The sequence below is a fragment of the Hippopotamus amphibius genome, chromosome 12, assembly GCF_030028045.1.
Source record: "Hippopotamus amphibius kiboko isolate mHipAmp2 chromosome 12, mHipAmp2.hap2, whole genome shotgun sequence".
Classification (NCBI taxonomy): Eukaryota; Metazoa; Chordata; class Mammalia; order Artiodactyla; family Hippopotamidae; genus Hippopotamus; species Hippopotamus amphibius.
Genome location: NC_080197.1, coordinates 23,290,006 through 23,313,184, shown reverse-complemented (window position 1 = coordinate 23,313,184; position 23,179 = coordinate 23,290,006). Strand labels below are relative to the sequence as shown.

At 36.6% G+C, this 23,179-nt stretch overlaps 1 protein-coding gene across 3 annotated transcripts in view; it reads right to left on the bottom strand.

Annotated features, from left to right (window-relative positions):
* SAMHD1 (SAM and HD domain containing deoxynucleoside triphosphate triphosphohydrolase 1) overlaps nucleotides 1–23,179 on the bottom strand; it is a 56,000-nt gene that overhangs the window by 16,826 nt on the left and 15,995 nt on the right. For 2 of the 3 annotated variants that reach the window (XM_057702804.1, XM_057702805.1), the window contains exons 4-11: nucleotides 18,710–18,870; nucleotides 11,342–11,457; nucleotides 9,618–9,688; nucleotides 5,459–5,617; nucleotides 4,241–4,341; nucleotides 3,953–4,061; nucleotides 3,046–3,137; nucleotides 1,772–1,887 (exon numbers count right to left, since the gene is read on the bottom strand). In XM_057702804.1, the coding sequence (XP_057558787.1) occupies nucleotides 1,772–1,887; nucleotides 3,046–3,137; nucleotides 3,953–4,061; nucleotides 4,241–4,341; nucleotides 5,459–5,617; nucleotides 9,618–9,688; nucleotides 11,342–11,457; nucleotides 18,710–18,870 (925 nt within the window). The remainder of the gene's footprint in view (nucleotides 1–1,771; nucleotides 1,888–3,045; nucleotides 3,138–3,952; nucleotides 4,062–4,240; nucleotides 4,342–5,458; nucleotides 5,618–9,617; nucleotides 9,689–11,341; nucleotides 11,458–18,709; nucleotides 18,871–23,179) is intronic. The other variant, XM_057702806.1, reaches the window with a different exon arrangement.

The window sequence follows — 23,179 nt, the reverse complement described above, 5'->3', positions numbered from 1 at the left end:
CTTTACAGAGATTAATAAATGGATAGAGGGATGGTAAGTAATAAATATGTGGTAAAGCAAGTCCAGTAAATGCTAGGATTTAGGTGGTGAGTATACAGGTTTTAACTGTAAAGTTCTTTCAATATTGCTGTATATTCTCAACACTTCCCCCCAAAATGTGGAAGAACATTCTAAAAAATTTGAAAATAAGAAATGGAGATTTTTTAAATTAAGGTGAGTTGCTTTTGGAAATGCAGCAAAAGTAAGGAAGGCTCACATGGTCCAGTTCCTTCAAGGTCATGTAGTTAAGGACAATAAGGAGTACGTGACTGCTCAGAATAATATGCAAGAAAAGTAAGATGAGAGGAAAAAAAAAAGTAAAATGAAAGTTGGAAAGGCCATATGCTTGTTCTCCCATACTCTGGCAGATAAAGCACAAAAATGTGACCTAATGTCTTGTCTGGGATTTTTGACATTGTACAACATCCAAGTATATGATCAGTGAGCTCTCTCATTGAACTGGGTAAAAGCCCACGTGTCCCATGTGCAGTTAAGACCTCATTAAAAGAGATAATTTAAATGTAATATAATGTTACAGGATGAATGGTTAGGACTGGTCTCTGAGGAAAACTGAAGATGATTTTTTAAAACACAGCATCACTTGCTTCCTTATGAGCAAAAATTGAAAGTAAACATCCATGGCTTGCTCAAATTGTCTTATAATCTCTTCTTCCATCCATTCCTATCCATACAATGGGAGACTAGTGTACCTGCTATGATGTTATTAAAATAAAACACATAAACTATTTAGATACATCATGCCCTATAAGTAACTTTGTCATCAATCCAACCCAGGTTAACTAACAAGCAAAAAGCACTCACTTGTCACATTATAAACTGTAATTATTGATGAACACAGTGTCCTCAGTGTACACAGACATTTGATACAGGGAATCACCATTTCACTTCTCATCTTTGGTTTAGTTATGATTGGAAAATGACTAAAAAGTTACAAGTGTAATGGGGACGCTCTATATTAATTGCCTACACACATATAAAATAAAGTCTAGCAGAGATGCAGCAGGAAGTTGATCTTGGTTGTGTCGAGGCCACTCGGCTTCTGTTGTTCTTGCTTATTTCAGAACCTCCAGCCTTTCCACTGATTCTGTGACTTTGTTTTTAGTTAAGCAGAGACAGTTTCAGGATTTCCAACTAAGAACCCTGACTGATGCATACTCTTTGTTTTTTTTTTGCTTTACTGATCTTTATTTCTCAGTCTATACTTTCCCACATTAAAGAATCAGCTGCGACACCTCACCTCTCTTCCTTACTACCCTGAGTTGCAGAGTTTGTTTCTGCTGATGTGCTGAGAAATATTTCTCACATCCTGTGTTTTGCAACAAAAATCATGTTAAAAGGGCAAGTCAGCTTTTTGGTATTGGCCTGGTCCAATTGGTCCAGCTGCATTATAAGTTAAATAATAATTAATATTGAGTACTTACATGCCAGGTACTATTCTAGGTGCTATATGCGTCATTGAAGCATCACAAGAAACTATATGCTAAGTATCATTACTCCCATTTAGATGAGGAAACTAAGGTTCAGAGAGGTTAAATAACTTTATCAAGGCTACCTTGTTAGTACAAAGCAGAGATAAAACTCAAGTCCAATGGTATACGATCACTTTAGAAGCTAAATGCATCGGAATGTTTGGAAAATAACCCATCTGCAATCCAGGGAAAGCTTATACTTTACCTGAGATGGACCACCTATATTACCTTCTACTTCTTACCTGTCAGCTTAGTGAAGGCTTCCATGTCATCAATTGCTGTAGAAATATGATACTTTTTTCCTCCAGAACCTGTTATCTCTATGTAAGGGTCTGCTTTGAAGAAGGCATCTGTAATCCTAAAGATCATTTTATAAACATTTATGTTTATGAGAAAATTTGAATATTTGCTTTATGCCTTGCTTAAAGTTAAGGAAACCTTTCTACTTTAGGGACATAAAATCTTCACACACAATGCTCTGAAGACAACTGCTTCTCAGACTTACAAATACAGAGAACAAACTAGGGGTTACCAGTGGGGAGAGGGAAGCCGGGAGGGGCAATATAGGGGTAGGGGATTGAGAGGTATAAACTATTAGGTAAAATAAGCTACAAGGATATATTGTATAACAGGGAATATAGCCAATATTTTATAATAGCTATAAATGGAATACAACCTTTAAAAGTTGCGAATCACTATATTGTACACCTGCAACTTATAAAAAAAAGAAAAAGACAACTGCTTCTCAGTCATGCTAAATAAGTCCACGGTGATTTGTGGACTACCATATTGACTATGTTCCAGGCATTATGACAGAGCTTTAGATCCATCATTTAATCTTTCTAACAATAAGATAGGTATAATCAGCCTCAATTTCACAGATGTAGAAATTAAGTAATTTTCATTTAATCAAGTTAGGAAGAAGTGGTACCAGGTTTTCTACCTAGATCTCTCTGGTTCTCCACATTAAAAACAAACAAAACAATAAAAGCTCTTACCAAACTGATAACCATACTAATAGGGGAAAGAATTCTAACTAGTCTGCTCACGACAGATGGGGAAAAAAGTAGAAAAGAAGGTAAATTTTCTCAACACAAGTGTAAACATGAACATGAAAGGCTTAAAGTAAATCAATTTAAAACTATTTCAGAGACATGGAATTAACTTGACTCACACCCAACTTTTGGTAATTCCTCATGGGGTCTTTGAGTCACATAGAGACCTGGCTGTACTTTTCTGCTTTGGTTCTAACTGGATCGGGGAGAAGAAGTAAAATTCCTGTAGGTTTTACTATTTGCTACTAATTTTGATAACTGAATCTATCCTCTTTACCCAGTCTCCTCCTCACCTCTAAGTTCACTTTATGCTAGCTTTGTTTTATGTAAGGGAAATATTTTAGATTTGTTCGCTTAAAATTTACTTGAATTTATCTAGAAATCTCAACTTGACCCAAGTGTGATACTCTAGCAAAGCATCATGGAAAATTTTATAGGGAAGTAACTATCGAATTTCTTACATTGTATCAATGATGTTACCAACTTTGTGTTGATAAGCTCTGCGATGCAAAGAGTTGCGGGTGTGGAACATGTCATACAGGTTTCCAACCTCCTGCAGAAGAATGTGAAACAATAGAGGATCAGATCAGGTTCCCTTGTTAGTAGACAAGTATATTAGTCAAGGAAAAGGGATGGTGGCATAAAGGAAGGCTAGGCACAGTGGCTACTTCACTAAAACCCCTGGGCCCACTAAGAAAGAGCAAGGCAGATTCGTAAAACTACACATTGGCAACTTTTGTTCTTGGTAAATCAAAATCTGTTGAGTGTTTTAACTCGACGCATTCTGTTTTAGGCATTTTACATATATTTTTAAATTTCCCAATAACTCTAAAAATTAGATATTATTATTCTTATAGTCTTCATTCTCAAAAGAAAGACTTTCTATAGTATAATACTGTTATATTCTTTAGTTACACGACTCTAATCTAGCAGGGACCTAATGGTTGTAGGATTTTAACTACTGTGAAACACGTAATATAGTGATTAAGGATAGTACTCAAGCCAAACTTCCTGGATTGAAATTCCAGTTCTGCCATTACCTGTATGTCTTCTCTGCTTCAATTTGCTCACCTGTTAAATGCGATAATAACAGTATCTGTTTTATAGGGCAGATGAGGCCTGAGTTAATCCCTCTAAAGCACTTAAAACAGTGCCTAGAACAACACTCAGTAAATGTCTACTGTAATTTTATTATTATTTAACAATGCAGTAGAAGTGAAAAGAGCCTTAAGATACCTACAAATGCTAAGCATGAAGTAAAGAGATTGACAATTTACCAGGTAGTGATTTTTCCAAATTTGTGAAGGGTTATTTCTAGATTTCACATTAGGAACTATACCTTCCTTGTTGTTCTCTGACATAGCTCACCTTTTCTCTAGTACAAATATGCTTCGTATTATCTACCTCACAGACACGGGCAAACTTAATAAAGCGCTTGTAATCAAAATTATTTTGGATTCCAAGATGATGGCAGTCCCTAGAAAGATTCCAAAGCAGAGAGATAAAATTTTTCAACAAAGGAAACTGTACCTTAAATGTCAACACGGAATTTATATAAGGATTTTATTTTTTTTTGTTATTTATTTAAATAAAAACTGTATATATTTAAAGTATACAAGGATTTTAACCAACTTTTCTGAAGTGTTCAGTACATACCTGGCAAAATAATCCCATTTGTCCACATCAATGCCATTTCTTTTATTGGCCACTATCTCATAAAGGAAGTTTTTTTCTTTAGGACGCCCTTTATATAGCCACTGGAAGACAAGAAAACCCACTGAAAGTTTTAGGATAGGAGCCAAATCTATTTGTAAGCAAAGCAAAGCAACTGTATTAACATGAAAATTATAAACAGATATTCGAGTGGGAAGGTTAGGTAAGTGAGAAGGTTCTACTTTCTCCTTCTTCCACTTAATTCCTAAATTAGTAAAAAAGGGAAAACACATGCTGAAGTATGATATCCTGTTAATACTAAACCTTGTGCCTTTGGAAGGATCCTAACTCTATTACACTTCCCATAACCAACAAGCTTTCTTGGTTTAAAAGTTTTTTAAAAATATAAGATCTAATTACGAACTAGTAAGAATGGTCCTTATATTCAAATGCTTAAATTCAGCCATGAAAATAATACTGTCTTTCAAAGCAGCTACACATCTAGTCTAAATGATATGCACCATTCAAAGAATTTCTAGAGCTCTGTTTTTTGTTGGTTTGTTTTTTGGCCGTGCTGTGTGGCCTGTGGGATCCTAGGTCCCTGACCAGGGACAGAACCCGGGCCCTGAGCAGTCCCAACCACTGGACCACCACGGAATTCCTAGGAGCTCTGTTTTTTGGAAATAGGATATTTGCTATAAAATCCACCTCTTTATCTTACACCTTACAAGTAGATTTGTATGTTTTAAGGAAAAAAACTTTAAAAACCACAAAGGGAATTCTTTCTTCTAATTAAAAGAAAAAAGATCAAAAAGGAAACAAAACATATTTCCCTCTGAACTAAATCAGCTTTTTTCTGTCTTCACATATTTCAATATTTCAAATATGGTAATTTTAATGAATAAACAAGACACATACTTTTACATTTTCCAAGCTAAGTTACTTTAGGCTTCTATAGAAAATACTGCATACATATTCATTAAAAATATTTATATATGTATTTTAATTTGGGGGATAACTTCTGAAGAACTCAGTTAAGAGCTGGAAGAACTATATAAGTCTTTTATTTTTTGCATTAACCAGTAGAAATGTATCACATATTTTATCATTTAGTATCTCTAAAATAGCCAAATGTCACCTCTTCAAAAAGATCTGAAGGAATCAAGAAAAGACTAGATGAAAAGAACCAGTCAGTTCAAATTAAATTGTATACAAACTTACCTTTGAAGTATCTTTGATGGGTGATTCAAGTGGTCCTGTAATTTGTTCCTTGATAAACCAAATATCTTCATCAGGGATGAGACCATAGTGTTCCATGACATCTCTGAGGCCGTTAGAATTAACTAGGTGCTCAAACATCATAACTGAGCCCTGCTCATGCTAGGAAAAGTCAGCACAGTATGGTCTGTTATAGACTCTAGTCCATCAGAGACCCCTGATATTTAAATTACTCTTGGCTTCAGGTAATTCAGAGATAAGGTTCTAATGCATATTAAGTATCTAGTTTTCAACTATAGTCTTATAGATATTTTTAAAAAACCTGTCAAATTTGTCTGTATTTTACCAGTCTATAAACCTTTATATACCAGGTTCATCATTATTTCATAAATATATTTAATGATATAATCATTTATAATACATAACTATTGTACAGTACAACTGAATAGTACCAGATTATAAAGATAGAATACCATTTTCAATTTTTACTTATTTATTTATTTATTTATTTGCTGAGCTGTGTGGCTTGCAGAATTTCAGTTCTCCTACCAGGGATCAAACCCGGGCCCCTGCAGTGAAAGTGCCGAGTCCTAACTACTGGACCACCAGGGAATTCCTGATAGAATACCACTTTAATGAATATCACTATAAAATTTAGTTGTATTGTTTCATCAGCTTTGGAATTTGTGAAGTTACAAATTCTGTTAGCATTTTCATCTAGTGATGAAAAGGGGGTAATTCCAAACTTGCCAGTAAAAACCAAAGGGTTCCAGAGACAAGATCTGGGCTGGAATCTCAGATTATACTCATTTAATTCACCTGTCTCTGCTCACTCATTTATAATCATTATAAAGATCAAAAGGCCCCCTGGAGGAAGACATTTGCCCTATCATAGGTCTTAGCAAAAACAAACTCAAGAAGGATGAAAACAAAACCCTGAATGGTCCTATATCTATTTTTTAATTGAATCAAGATACATATTAATTACATAGAAGAAAAACAGTTTAAGTTTGTAGTGGAGAAAACTGGCAGCCATTGCCTTAATCAAGTGATTGAAGTTAATATTACCAGTAATGGCTTAAACAGACCGTATGTGCCTCTGGTGTGATATACTTTTTGTCACAACATGACAAAAAGACAGTATGACAGGATGAGGAAACCAAAAACCGAAACTCAAAGTGAGGGACATTCCACAAAGTAACCTATCTATATACTTCAAAAAATGACAAGGTCATGAAAGATAAAGACTGATGAATTGTCACAGACCAAAAGAAACTAAAGAGAAACGGCAACTAAGTATAATGTATGGATGGATCAGGACCAAAAAAAGGTTTTCTTTCCCCTTTTGTATATGGACAGTTGGTGAAATTTGAAAGAAAGTCTATAAATTAGATAATAATACTATATCAATAATAATTTCCTAATTTTAATAAATGTACTTAGGTTATGTAAGAGAATGTTCTTGTTTTTAGGAAATACCTACTGAAGCATTTAGGAGTAAAGGGGCATGCCTACAACATACTTTCAAATGGTTCAGAAAAAAATTTATACATACAGAAAAATTTAAGTTCCACAAAGACAGCACAGACAATAATAACTAAAATTATAAGCAACTTAGGAGTAAATATAATAAAAGATGTATAAAACCTTTATGGAGAAAATTACATTTACAACAGAAGAGCAAAAGGCCAAAGATACGTAACAAAAGCACAAGGTGTGAAGAGCTGTCCTACCAACTATCAAGACTTATTATAAAGAAGTAACAATTATGAAAGTGTGGAATGGAACAGAAGCCAGAAAGATTCATCACATACAGAAAGTTAAAAAAATGTTGGGGCTGGCATTACAGAATCAGTGGAGACAGTGGTAGAGCATTTGACTGCAGATCAGTGGGGAAATTCAACAAACAATTATCCGTATTAAAAAAGAAATCAAATTTCTACCACACATATGCAGAGAAATAAATTCCCATGAGGTAAGGACTTACATGTGAAAGGTAAAATATTTAAAGAAACAGACTTGGGAATGGCTGAGTAGATCCTATTTAAATCGACCTTGCTGGAGAAAACAACTATTAACTCTGGATAACTTCCTGAAGATATTGGATTATGACCAAAAGCAGGCAGATGTTGGAGGGAAATAAACACTTGGAAGAGAAAGGCAGTGGGCATTACTCCAGTTCTTTTATGGCTTTTAGCCTGAGGGAGGCCCTAAGGCTGCAGAACTAGAGAGAAACTATCCATCATACTAGGTTGAAGAACCAGAATACTCATTAAAATTTTAAATTTTTGTTTCTCAAAAGCCACCTTCAGGGACTTCCCTGGTGGCACAGTGGTTAAGGATCCACCTGCCAATGTAGGGGACACGGGTTCGGGAAGATCCCACATGCCGCGAAGCAACTAAGCCCATGCATCACAACTACTGAGCCTGTGCTCTAGAGCCTGTGAGCCAGGACTACTGAGCCTGTGTGCCACAACTACTGAAGCCTGCACACCTAGAGCCCACGCTCCACAACAAGAGAAGCCACTGCAATAAGAAGTCCGTGCACCGCAACAAAGAGTAGCCCCCACTGGCCACAAAAGCCTGCGTGCAGAAACGAAGACCTAATGCAGCCCGTAAATAAATAAATAAATAAACAAATTAATTGATTAATTTAAAAAAAGCTGCCTTCGTTAAAGAAATGAATTGGTAAGTCAGAGATGGGGGTGAGTATATTCACAATACATGTATCTGACCATATATATAATTACTCAAATTGATAACTAAAAGGCAAACATTCAATTTTTTTAAATGGGTAAATGGAAAAACTCTTCACAAAAGATGATTTATCAATGACAAAGTACAGGAAATGCTATTCAACATACCAAAGAGAATGCCTCCCCCCAAAAAAATTCCTACAAGAGACTACTTCACACTCATTAGAAAGAATAACCTCAAAAACTAAATGTCGGTGAGACTATGGAACAGCAGGCACTGATATTGCTGGCGGACTGTAAAATGGGAAAGGTCTGATAGCTTCTTATAAAGGTAAGTGTGCATCTACCTGATGATGCAGCAATTCTACTCCTAGGTAAGGAGAAATGAACCTAAGACAAATGAAAACATTTCCCACAAAAATTGTGCACCGTAATGTGCATAGCATCCTTATTAGTAATAGCCAAAAACTGAAAACAACCCAAATTCTACAAAAGGAGAAAAAATAAACAAATCATGACTTATTCATACAATGGAATACTGCCTCAGCAATGAGCAGGAACCAACAACTGATGCATGAAACACCAATGGATCTTAAAATCATTATGCTGAGTGAATAAAAGCAAGACACAAAAACGGTACCTATTATAGGATTCTACTTATATCAAGTCTAAGAACAGGGAAAACTAACCTGTTTATAAAAATCAGAAGGTGATGGCTGGGGGTAGAGTAGGAAGTGACTGAAAAGAGTCACACAGGAAGTTTCCAGGAAGATGAAAATATTCTATATCTCAACTTGGGTAGTGGCTACATGTTGTATACACTTGTCAAAACTCACTGAACTATAACCTTAAGATCTGTATAACATATTGTATATGAATTACCCTTAAAGAGAGAGAGGAAAAATAGTGGTAGACCTGTAAGAAGTGTTCAATATGTATTAATATTTTTCTACTCCAAATATAGTGTGGTCAAAAATGGGAGTTGATCTAACTTTACGTCTCAAAAATTGATTCCAAAAATATAGGTCAGTCACCTGCAAATCTGTAATTATAAAATGGACGTAGCTGGTATTAGTGACTTCATGGTCATACAAAATTAGTCAAAGCCTTTTATTTTTTTATTTTATACTAGTGTGATAGAGTAGAAAGAGCATTAAATTAGCAGCTGGGAAACCTGGTTTTCTAGAGCTGGCTCTATCATTTAACAACTCTGTGGGTTTTGGTGCATCAGTACACCTATGTGAGTTTCAAGTTCCTTCATCCTTACAAAAATGGAGATAATGATTTCCTCCTCAGAGATTACTGGGAGGATCAAATGAAAGCATCATATATATATAATATACATGTATATTATATAAATTCCAAGTGTACAAACACTCTGAAAAACTGAAATGGAAAGTATACTATAACAGAGCAGTCATCGCCTGGTCTTTATTTTATCGACTACTGAATATACGGATACATACCGTCCATTTCACTTCCGGGCGAGCAAGTGGAATAAATCTCCCATCAAACATATGAGAAAACGGCCCATGACCTTAAAAACAAAAGCAGCCTTAGAACAATAAAAATGTTTGTAAATTGGTAAAAAGTAAATCTTTTTAGCTAAACTTGGATGTCAACAGAAATTAATAATCTATAAATACATCACAAAAAGGAACAAGTCCTTCCTTCTTATTTTCTAAAGCAAGAGAACAGGAAGCAGAACAATGAGGGGTCTCTGAGTCACCAGAGTTTACATAAATCTGATGAAAGGACAATTTTGTGTAACTAAAGGAGTGTTAATGACAAAAACTTTTGGCTTCTTCAGATAATATGCTGGTAGTGTTAGAACAGCAGTTTTAAGACAATCCACTAGGGTCAGGAAGAAAATATTAGAACTTTATTACTCTCAATCTTTAAAAACATCTATTTTATGTAAATTTTATAATGTATGTAATTTATTTTATAATAAATATACACACATCAGGGCTTATCTTGGGCTTTTACTGATGATATGGGCAATCAAAGGTGGAGATCACTACTTCCTCTTATCCATAAGTGATTTTAACATTCTACAACATTAGTGATATGAAACTTTGCTGAGGCACGACTCAGGAATTACCAGAATTTCTGAAGGAGTTACAGCTGGCCCTTTGCATTCGCAGATTCAATCAATCTCAGACAAAAAAACATTAATAAAAAAAAATTCCAGAAAGTTCCAAAAAGCAAAACTTGAACTTCAAGCTTGCTGGCAGCTATTTACATATCATTTACATTGTATTGGTATTATAAATAATCCAGAATTGATTTAAACTACATGGGAGGATGTGTGTGGGTTATATGCAAATTTTATATAAGGAACTTGAGCATCTAGGATTTTGGGGTTTTTTTGTATCTATGCGGGGTCCTGGAGCAAATCACCTGCCCTCTTCCCTGAGAGATGGGAGAGGGAGCCTACCTGGACCAGCCCTGGGCCTTTTTGCATGTTGCAGTCTACATACAGACTTGTTACTGCAGAGCTTAGATTCCCAGGAATTGGCAAAAGTTTCCCAATGAGTCCCTCTCAAAATACCAGAAATCTGTTACATCTATGATCTAGGGCTGATACTGGTCCTACTGAAATCTCCAACGGTACATGCTGAAGAGAGTGCCCTACGCCTTTAAGTACCTGGCCACTGAAACACAGAAACCTCCCTTTCCCTGCACTGAGGGCACACACAAACTTTAGGATCCTCTAAAAGGTAGGTATAAATTACAAGGACAGAGGGAAAAACTCCTGCGATAAAAGAGAACAGTCTTTTTTTGTCCATGGAAAAGGATGATACTCTTCTACTTGAATTTACAACACCTCATATGAGGGACTTCCTTGGTGGTGCAGTGGTTAAGATTTTATTCAACAAAGATAAAGGAAAATTCAAATTCACATCATCCAACACACAGTAGTCAAAAGAAAAATCCACTATCAGGAAGTCCTTTCATATAACCTGCAACAAAGATGTTTAACATGGGAAATTCACTGAAAGACTCCAAAAAAAAAAAAAAAAAAAGCAATGCTTTGGGTTTATGAACCATTCTAGGAAGACACAATGACACATTTACATTAATGTTAACTGAAGAATTAAAACAATTTTCATATTTCTCTTAGTTGGATTTTTTAATTTCAAAGAGAAGTAATGTGCTTTTACACATGGTTCTTTGTACTGCTTACCGAGATCGTGACAAAGACCAGCAATCTGAACACAGAGCATATCTCGTTCACTTATCTGCAACTCTGGTTGTTTTTCGCTCAGTTCACGAAGTAGACATCCTGCTAGATACCCCACGCTGCAGAGTGGGAAAAAAGACAAAAACGAAAAAGTTACTCTTCTGTTTGAAAGATGACTGTTAAGATTTGTATTTGTCCTTGATAAATCCTTAAGAAGGCTGTGAATTAGACTTTGCGTGACAGAGCCTTCCCAGCAGTTTGAGTGTAAAAAGCCCTCTTTTTCTCTTTTTGTTTCAGAGTCTACCCAATTGAGCTAATTAGGCTGTCTCAGGTCATGGTGGGCTGTATTACAGTTCTGATTTGTAGAGGTTTACAAGACAAAGACAGTTGCTTTTGATTCCCCCAAAGAACTGGTCTGCTACCTAAATGATATTAAAAGATCGATTTGCCCAACTACATTTCCTTTAATTTGATTATTATTAGCTTCTGAAGACTAGCCCCTAGTTTTACAATATATTGTGTGGGTTCAGGTAACCCTATTGGGTTGTGGGTTTTTTTTGTATATTTAAATTAATATCTTCTGAGGGGCAGATTTATATCCCCTGTTTCATAACATCAGGCAGGGGAAGCATTCCCCAGTGAGACATAATGTCTACATACAATATAGCTAGGCAAAAGATACATAAACATCTTATATTAAGCCCACTTAAATACACCTATTTTTATAAACTGTTATCTCAATTCTATCAAGTCTGACACCTTTAACTTTAGGCTCCATTAGGACCCCACAAACAAGCTGTGGTCTTCCAAGGAGTCTTAGAAACTTTCCTTTGTATCCTCTGGCCGTTTTATCTATTTTTGTATAAGGGCTCTGGGGTCTCCAGGCAGGGATTGAGCCAAGGGACTCAGGTCTTTTTTAAAAAAATCTTTACCGTGATTAATTGGCCTACCTGTTGCCCCCAAACAATTGTTCAATTGTTGATCAGATATCTCAGTGTAATTTTCTGCCAGCTTTTAAATTGGAGTAAATAGAATGGACTTGTTTGGGGCCCTTTAATGTTTACGACCAATAGGGGGTCCTCTTGGCCATCCAACCTTACACAGTATTGTATAAAAACCTTTGTTTTAATCCCATTAACATCTATTTTATTTATCCAATTTCTTAATAAGCATCTAAAGATTTTTACCCTGTTGGGACAAGTCCCTTTAAAATTTCCACCTTCTTGGGAAGAAGTCTCTTAACTTTCCCCTCAGCTTTTTTCCCCTATTAATCAACCTAATAAACATTAATTAACCTAACGTTTTTTACTAGCATCTGTAAGGCCCATTGAGGGGAACCCAAGACTAGAAATGAGGCTTCCCACACTGGTTTATTTTTGTCTATTTTAAACTAAGGGAGTTCTTAGGTTAGCCGTTTTATATGTATACTATGATTGTCTAATTTTTTTATAGGTAACAAAAAAACAGCTGTTTATAATGAGAGCTCTCTAAAAAATTTACCAAGTTTCTCCAGTTTTAAGGATCCATTGTCTGGTCACTGATGAGAAGTATCTTAATAGTGGCTCAAACCAATAAAACGCAAGAGGTATCCCCACAAGAGACTGCAAAGGATACAGCCTTCATAAGATCTAGAAATTTACTCCCCAAAACAGCCTAAGAGAGTAAAGTCCTTTGTTGTAAGGTGGTTGCAATGAAGGTTAAGGTGACAAAGGCCCCTTATGGGCTGGGACCCCTCATGACAAATTTTCCTGAGAGTTGACACAGCCAGACAAAAAGACTGCTAGGAATTTCAGTCTGTATGACTGGTTGCCAAATGTACACCATATGTGTAACTTACAGGTAGCAGAGACCAAGCTCTCAGAACACAGGAGGAAAAAAAAAAGCCTAAGAAGATTAGGGAGAACACTTACATCTCTAAGACACAGGTAAAGAAATGCATGTTCCCCCAGAAGGGCTTTTGTTTCCTTAAGTTCAGAATTTTGAAAAGATGTTTTACCAAGTTGGAGTTTTCCAGCTGCACATAAAAAAAAATTAATTTTGGAATGTCAAAAGAACCCCTGTTTGGCCATTTTTAGGATGAGCTTTAATTCCCAATCAAGCAAGTATCTGTTAAGTACAAATTTTGTACGTACATACTAAAATTTCCCAGTGTCTGTCAATCAGCATTTTTTTAACTAAGCAAAATCTTATTGTCTTTCAACTGAGGATAACCCACTCACTGTCATTCAGCTGACCCAAACCTTCCTGACGTTTTTCAACTGAAGATAACCCAGGTACCTCTTTTTGAAACTAAGTTCAAGGAAAACCTACTCCTCCAGTGAGGAGTTTAACACCACCAAATAGAACTTAGGATCATCAGCCAAGATCCAGGAGACACTCATCCAAATTCCTCTGGACTCACTGAGGAGACAGATGGGCACAAGAGGCCTCTGCAAGTACCAAGGCTCCAGAGCCTCGTAAAGTTCTGGCAAAGGAGAAAAGTTTGCTCTGGATCCCTTGTGGTCACCGAAACTGTCAACTGAAGAAAAACACCACCTAAGAGATGCAAGCTATGTTTTATTCAGAAATCTTATGGAGGACTCTAGCCTGGGAAACAGTCTCTCAGATAGCGCTGATGCACTGTGCCAAAGAGGTAAGGGAGGAACCAGGGTATATAGGAGTTTTTGGTGAAAACAAAAACAAAAAACATGTAGTCAAACATCAAAAGATTACTGCTAATGACAAAAACCAGTCACCTCCAGTTAATAATTTTTAGCGTTTTCCTATATAAGGGAAGATGCAACAGTCTGGGGTCACTGAAGTTATTCCTCAGATATGCATCTTAACCATCTGGGGCCAGGGTCCTGTTTTTCTACATCCTGAATTCCCTTCAGGGTGCAGCACTGAGGGCAGCTGCAGTGGCTGATGGCAGCAACATTTGTTGTTTACTAGAATGACAGGCAACACTTTTTTGTCCACATTTGTGATTAGCAGTACTCTTTTTACACTTGACTACATGTTCTTTCAAGCAAAAAATTTCACATATATACTGGCTCCTCCCTTACCACTCCAGGGCAGTTCCTCAGAGCTATCTGAGAACTCCCGGAAGGTCCCCAAGTAAAACTTAACTCATGGGACTTCCTAGGTGGTGCAGTGGTTAAGAATCTGCCTGCCAATGCAGGGGACACCGGTTCCATCCCTGGTCCAGGAAGATCCCACATGCTGTGGAGCAACTAAGCCTGTGCACCACAACTATTGAGCCTGTGCTCTAGAGCCTATGAGCCACAACTATTGACCCCGTGTGCCACAACTACGGAAGCCCATGCGCCTAGACCCCGTGCTCTGCAACAAGAAGCCATCGCAATGAAGAGCCCACGCACCGCAATGAAGAGTAGCCCCTGCTCACTGCAATAAGAGAAAGCCTGTGTGCAGCAACGAGGACCCAACGAAGGCAATAAACAAATTAAATAAATAAATTTATTTTTAAAAAAAACAAAAAAAACCTTCACTCATAACTTTTACACCGTGTGTTTTTCTTTCAGTCAACTCAAGAACTTTAATATGTTTCTCAAATGTTCTAATATATCTCTAGGGCAACTTAACAGAACAGTCTGTTTCAGAACTAGGCAGGAACACACAGATACCCAAAAGCAGGACCTCTTCACTCAGCATCACTTATCATTAGGGAAATGCAAAATCAAAATCACAATGAGATACTACCTCATACCCATTAGGATGGCTTTTTTTTTTTTGGCTGTGCAGCATGGCACGCGGGATCTTAGTTCTCTGACCAGGGATCAAACCCATGCCCCCTGCAGGGGAAGTGCAGAGTCTTAATCACTGGACTGCCAGGGAAGTCCCTAGGATGGCTATTACAAAACAAAACAAAAACTAACAAATTTTGGGCAGAATGTGGAGAAATTGGAACACTTGCACACTGTTGGTGGGAATGTAAAATGGTGTAGCCACTACAGAAAACAGTAGAGTAGTTCCTCAAAATATTAAAAATATGAGGGTGAGTCAAACATTATCTGCACTCTGGTTATATTAAAACTTCTGTTGCCCTCACTGTCTTTTCAGTGCTTTCCGTTCAAGGCTACTGTCTCCCTGGTCACTGCTGTGCGCGTGTGAACATGTTACATTGGTTCATTGGTAACTGCGGTACGAGCAAAAATGGATACCCCACTTGTGATCTGCACAAAAGAAGAGCAGCATGCAGTGATTCGTTTTTTGCAGTCTGAGGGTATACCTGGTGCCGTTATTTATCGAAGATTTTGTGTGCAGTATGGAGAAAGTGTCTTGTTGCGAAGAAGTGTGTGTGAATGGACAGAGATGTTCAAGGAATGTCACACAAGTGTTAGCCATCAAGAAGGAGCCAGATGCCCCGTCGACGTCCACGGCTGATAACAACATTGAGTGTACATGTGAAATGATATCTGTTTTCTGGGATTCTCAAGGGGCAGTATTGAAACATTATCAGGAAAAAGGTTCAACAATCAACAGTGCTTATTACAGTGAGAGGCTTATTGAAAAGCTGAAGCCTAAACTTTGGATTAAATGCAGAGGACTGCTATCCAAGGGTGTTGTGATCTTGCATGACAATGCACGTCCACACACTTCTGCCCAAACTCTGCCAAAACTTCATGTGAGGTGTTAAAGCATCCTCCCTATAGTCGTGATCTTGCTCAATAGGACTTTCTCCTGTTTGGTCCCCTGAAAGCAGCCCTACAAGGACGAAGATTCACTTCTGATGAAGACGTGAAGATAGTGGTGCATTCGTAGCTTGCAGCTCAGCCTAAAACATTTTTTAATGAGGGTATACAAAAGCTTGTTGACAGATGGACAAAGTGTATTAAAAAGCAAGGAGATTATGTCAAAAAATGATGTGATTGTCTTTTTTAAAAGTTAATTAAAGTAAATGCTACAGCCAGAGTGTGGACCATTTTTGACTCACCCTTGTAGTATTACCATATGACCCAGCAATTCCACTTCTGGGTATATACCCAAAAGAATCGAACACAGGGTCCTGAAGAGATATTTGCACATCCACGTTCACAGCAGTCATGATAGCCAAAGAGGTGGAAGCAAACCAAGCATCCACCAATGAATGAAGGGATAAACAAAATATAGTGTATACACACAATGGAGTATTATTCAGCCTTAAAAAGTAAGGATATTCTGACATGCGCCAACATGAGTGACTCTTGAGGGTATTATGATAAATGAAATAAGCCAATCACAAAAAGACAAATACTCTACAAAATCACTTATATGAGGTATCTAAAGTAGTCAAATTCATTGGAAAAGAAAGTAGAATGGTAGTTACCAGGGACTGGGGAGAAGAGGAATGGGGAATTGTTATTCAATGGATATACAGTTTCAGTTTTGCAAGATGAAAAAGTTCTGAAGCTTGGTTGTACAATAATGTGGATATATTTAACACGACTGAACTGTAAACTTAAAAATGGTTAGGATGGTAAATTTTATATTCTGTGTATTTTACCACAATATTTTTTAAAAGCAGAATTTCCAGCGTTGTAATGTTTACAGCATAGATTGAATATAAGGTGCCCAACAAATGTTGAATACTTTTAGCATTTCCACCTGAAAGTACTTCCTGAATGAAAACAACCTTTCTTGCCCCCTAAACTCTGAGCCCCACAAGGATAGAAACAGTTTCTATCTTGTTGGTTTGGTAGAACCTAATAAGTTTTCAATAAATAATTGTTGATGAATAAATAAACATTTGAGTAGACACATGTGTTTTGGCTAATGAAAAATGCTTCTAAACAAATAAACAAAACCAAAGTAAAAGCAGTTTCCCCTTATCATCGGCTTCACTTTCCTCATTTCAGTTACCAGCAGTTAACTGTGGTCTGAAAATATTAAATGGAAAATTCCAGAAATACACAATTCATAAGTTTTAAATTACACTCTGTTCTAAGTAGCATGATGAGATCTCACACTGTTCTGCTCCATCACAACTGGGTCGTGAATCATTCTTTTGTTCAGTGTGTCCCACATATTAGTCACTTAGCAGATGACATAATTATTAGATTGTATCAGTGCTTGTGTTCAAGTAACCCTTGTTTTACTTAATAATGGCCCCAAAGTGCGAGACTAGTAAAGCTGGCAATTCAGATATGCCAAAGAGAAGCTTAGAAGTGCTTCCTGTAAGTGAGTGAAAAGGTCAAAATTCTCAACTCAGTAAACACAGAAAAAAGTTTTATGCTGAGGTTACCAAGATCTATTATGAGAGCAAATCTTCTAGCTGTGACACTGTGAAGAAGGAAAAAGAAATTTGTGCTAGTTTTGCTGTTGCGCCTCAAACTGTCAAAGTTACAGCCACAGTGTGTGATAAGTGCTTAGTTAAGATGGAAAATGCATTACATTTGTACAATAAGATGTTCTGAGAGAGAGAGGGAGAAACCACATTCACATAACTTTTATGGCACTGTTATAATTGTTGTATTTCATTATTAGTTATTGTCATTAATCTCTTATTGTGCTTAATTTATAAATTAAACTTTATGCTAGGTATGTATGTATTTTTAAGGAAAAGAACATAGTATAAATAGGGTTTCGTAGTATGTGGTTTCAGGCAACCACTGGGGGTCTTGGAACATATCTCCCGTGGATAAGGGGGGAACCATTTACACTGTGAGTACTTTGTGGAAATCTAGACAACTGTCCAATTCTTCTTGGACCATGTCCTCCTGGCTCTACATTTTATAATGAAAAAGCAGCCCAAAGTCTCAACTATGTTGCGTGTAACAGAAGTGCCACCTTCTCTAAGCTTGTGAATGCTTTTCCGATTTACATGTTTCCTGACAGGTAAGAAAACGATGTGATTTTAAAGGGCAATTATGTATAAGACTAAATAGGAAAATTAAATAATCAAACTTACAAAGTTAGTTATATCAGTAACCAACACTATTAACTTTAAAATACTATTTAAACAGAAATATTTCATGTAAATGGCCCGCCAGACACTTTCATTATCTTTCTAGGAAGGATCTGAAGTGGCTTCTAAGAATACATAAAATAAATAAAATAAAGCAAGGTAAATCAAAGCCTCAACTTTCTCATCAATAAAATTAGGATATTATTGGAAATTCCCTGGTGGTCCAGTGGTTAGTACTCCACGCTTCCACTGCAGAGGGCACAGGTTTGATCTCTAGTTGGGGAACTAAGATACTGCAGGCCATGTGGCACGGCCAAAAAAAAAAACAAACAATAAAAATCAAGGATTGATTGTCTCAATCAGACAAGGTTCTTAAAAAAAATTAAGGATATTATTACCATTTTATAAAACTATTTGTTTTCTAAAAGATATGATGCAACCAAGAAGGAACTTAATAACTAAGCTCCCCACCCCAATTCCCTTCTTACCCTAGACTATGCTCAAATCGATTGTGTGAAGCTCCTGGAAAAACATAGTAACCGCTTCCCAACTGCTTAATATATCTCAGGCGCTGAAACTGAGGTGTGTCGATGATCCGGATGAGGAGAGGGTGAAATTCAATGTGACCATGGATAGGATCATTAATCACCTAGAAAATTATAAATTAATGTGAGTAACAATACATAACACCATCTAAAATTTTTGTCCAGTCATTCCTATCTACAGTGCTAAGTCAAAGCTATTTGTTTTCAAGTAAGAATAATACTAAGAGAAATGACAAGTTATGAATATCTCTACCTTATTTAGGTATCGCTACCAGGCAGATCAAGTATATTGGACCTGAATATATTTTACTTCTTAATGGATTCTAATAACAGAAGGGTAAAGATTTCATTAGCCTTTAGTTAGTCTTGTATTCAAGTTAAACATACTCATTTAACACACTCATTCAGATCACATATACCATTTTACCACAGGCACTGTGTCTAATTTTTTTCCCAAATGTATCTATATAGTACCCATCACTAGAATCCTTATTAAAAAAAAAACCCTCCTACCATGCAGTAAACAATCATAGGCAGGAAGTATAAAATTCTTTAGCACTTAATGTCACTAAGAAGTACTTATACTTAGTAAACACACATTTCACGATTATTCATTACTCTAAGCTTAAACAGGGGCTTTAAATATGGGTGAAGATTTAATGCTCCTCTATGTTTCTTTAAATAAAGAGAACATCTTTCTTAATTGTCCACAACTGTCTTTTAAAAAGAATGCTTCAGAATAAAAAAAGGAACATGACAAATGATCTAACCCATGATTTTCAAACTGCTTCAAATGGTTCCATGAAGTTCCTAAAAAATGTATGGAATTCTGGAGGTGAAGGGCCTTGTATGCCTCATTTCCTGCCATATTCTCAGAACCCATAACACGGCACAGTGCCTGGCACACAGTAGGAACTCAGACATGTTTTGAATTACTGTTAAACCATTATTGCAAAGTAATATATGTTAACAAGTGATTATTATAGTTAAAGTGTGTCAAGTATACCTCTAATGATACACTAAGAACTTGGAGGGTATTATTCTTTCTCTGAAATAAGTCAGAGAAAGACAAATATTGTATGTTATTTATGTGTGGAATCTAAAACATGAAACAAGTGAATACAGCAAAACAGAAAAAACTCATGGAATAATAGAGAACATACTAGGGGTTAGCAGTTAGGAGAGGGAAGGGGGAGGGGCAAAATAGAAGTAGGGAATTGAGAGGTACAAACTACTAGGTATAAAATAAGCCACAAGGATGTAGTGTATGGCACAGGAAATATGGCCAGTATATTATAAAGCTGTAAATGGAGTATATTCTATAAAAATTTTGAATCACTATGTTGTACACCTGAAACTAATACAATACTGTAAACCAACTACACCTCAAAAAAATAGTGGGAGAACAAAAATAACAGATTATATACAATGATCAGAGCTCAGCTCAATACTTTGTAATGACCTATATGGGGACAGAATCTAAAAAAGAGTGGATATATGTATTTGCAGCCATGTTGCAAATAGAAAAATTTCATTCTTTTTTATGGCTCAGTACTATTCCATTGTGTATAAATAATATATCTTCTTTATCCACTCATCTGTTGATAGACGCTTAGACTGCTTCCATATCTTGGCAACTGTAAATAATGCTGCTATGAATATTGGGATGCACATATCTTTTTGAATTAATATTTGTGTTTATTTCAGATATACGCTCAGGAGTGGAACTGCTGGATCGTATGGTAGTTCTATTTTCATTTTTTTGAGGAATCTCCATACCGTTTTACACAGTGGCTGTACCAATTTCCATTCCCACCAACAGTGTACAAGGGTTCCCTTTTCTCCACACCCTTGCCAGCATTTATTATTTGTGGGATTTTTGATGATAGCCATTCGGACAGGTGTGAGATGATATCTCACTGTCCTTTCGATTTGCATTTCTCTGATACTTAGTGATGTGGAGCATCTTTTTATCAGCCTGTTGGCCATAGGTATGTCTTCTCTGGAAAAACATCTATTCAGGTCTTCTGCCCATTTTCCTTCTACTAATTTTGGGTTCTGTTTTTTCATCTTTTTCTAGTTCCTCCAGGTGTAAGGTTAGGTTTTTTATTTGAGATTTTTCTTTTTCCTGAGATAGGCCTGTATTGCTATAAACGTCCCTCTTAGAACTGCTTTTGCTGCATCCCATAGATTTTGGATTGTTGTGTTTTCATTTTCACTTGTCTCCAAGTATTTTTTGATATTTTCCTTGATTTTTTTTCAGTGATCCATTGGTTTATTTAGTAGCATATCATCTAGCCTTCACAGATCTGTGTTTTTTGCAGTTTTTTCTTGTAGTTGATTTCTAGTCTCTTAGCATTGTGGTTAGAAAAGAGGCTTGAGGGCTTCCTTGGTAGCACAGTGGTTAAGAATCCACCTGCCAATGCAGGGGACATGGGTTCAATCCCTGGCCCAGGAAGATCCCACATGCTGTGGAGCAACTAAGCCCACGTGCCACAACTACTGAGCCTGTGCTCTACAGCCTGAGCCACAACTACTGAGCCTAAGTGCCACAACTACCAAAGCCTGTGCACCTAGAGCCTGTGTTCTGCAACAAGAGAAGCCAATGGAATGAAAAGCCTGCACGGGCTTCCCTGTGCTTCCACAACAAAGAGTAGCCCCCACTCTCTGCAAACAGAGAAAGCCCATGCACAGCAACAAAGATCCAACACAGCCAATAAATAAAAATAAATTCATTAAAAAAAAAAAGAAAGAAAGAAAAGAGGCTTGACATGATTTCAATTTTCTTAAATTTACTGAAACTTGTTTTGTGGCCTAGAATGTGATCTATCCTGGAGAGTGTTTCATGTGCACTTGAAAAGAATGTGTATTCTGGGACTTCCCTGGAGGTCCAGTGGTTAAGACTCTGCACTTCCACTGCAGGGGGGTGTGGGTTCAATCCCTGGCCAGAGAACCAAGATCCCACATGCTGCACAGCACAGCAGGGGGGAAAAAAGGTGCATTCTGCTGCTTTTGGATGGAATAGTCCATATCTATTACATCCATTTGATCTAATGTGTCATTTAAGGCCAGTGTTTCCTAACTGATTTTTGTCTGGATGATGTGTCCATTGGTGTAAGTGGGGTGTTAAAGTACCTTACTACTATTGTGTTACTGTCAATTTCTCCCCTTATGTCTATTAATATTTGCTTTATGTATTTAGGTGCTCCTATGTTGGGTGCATATATATTTACAATTGTTATAACTTCTTCTTGGAGTAATCCCTTAATCATTATGTAGTGTCCTTCTCTGTCTCTTGTAACAGTCTTTGTTTTAAAGTTCATTTTGTCTGATATTTGTTACCTGGACTTTCTTTTCCTTATTTTTAAAAAAATATTTATTTATTTGTTTGTTTATTTATTTATTTGGCTGTGCCAGGTCTTAACTGTGACATGTGGGATCTTCATGGTGGCATGTAGGATCTTTAGCTGCGGCATGCAGGATCTTTTAGTTGTGGCATGTAGGATCTTTTAGTTGCAGCATGTGTACCCTGGCTTTCTTTTGATTTCTATTTGCACAGAATACCTTTTTCCATTCCCTCACTTTGTGTTTCTTTAGGTCTGAAGTGAGTCTCTCGTAGACAGATTATATATGGTTCTTATTTTTGTACCCATTCATCCACTCCATGTCTTTTGATTGGAGCATTTGGTCCATTTACATTTAAATTACTTATTGATAGGTATGTATTTGTTGCCATTTTGTTAATTGTTTGGGGATTGTTTTTATAGTTCTTTTTTGTTCTTTTGTTCTCTTCCCTTGTGGTTTCATGACTATCTTTAGTGTTATGTTTGGATTCCTTTCTTTTGTGTGTGTGTGTAGCTATTATAGATTTTTAGTTTGTCCTTACCAGGAAGTTTATATATAGCAATCTATATACATATATGATTATTTTAAGTTGCTGATTTCTTAATTTCAAATGCATTTTAACAACCTTACATTTTTACTCTCGTCCCTGCATAAGTACTGTTTTCGATGTCATATTTTACATCTTTTTGTCTTGTGTATCCCTTAACTACTTACTGCAGATATAGGTGATTCACTTTTGTCTTTTAACCTTCCTACTGGCTTTACTGTATGTGGTTGATTGAATAACTTCACTGTATATTTGCCTTTACCAATGAACTTTTTCCTTTCATAATTTTCATGTTTCTAGTTGTGGCCTTTTCTTTTTTTGCTTAGAGAAGTGCCCTTAACATTTCCTGGAAAGCTGGTTTGGTGGTGATGAATTTTAGCTTTTGCTTATCTGTAAAACAATCTCTCTATCAAATCTTGCTAAGAACCTTGCCAGGTAGGTTCCTGGTTCTTGGTTGTAGGTTCCTCCCTTTCACCACTTTAAATACATTCTATTTTCCCCTTCTGGCCTGCAGAGTTTCT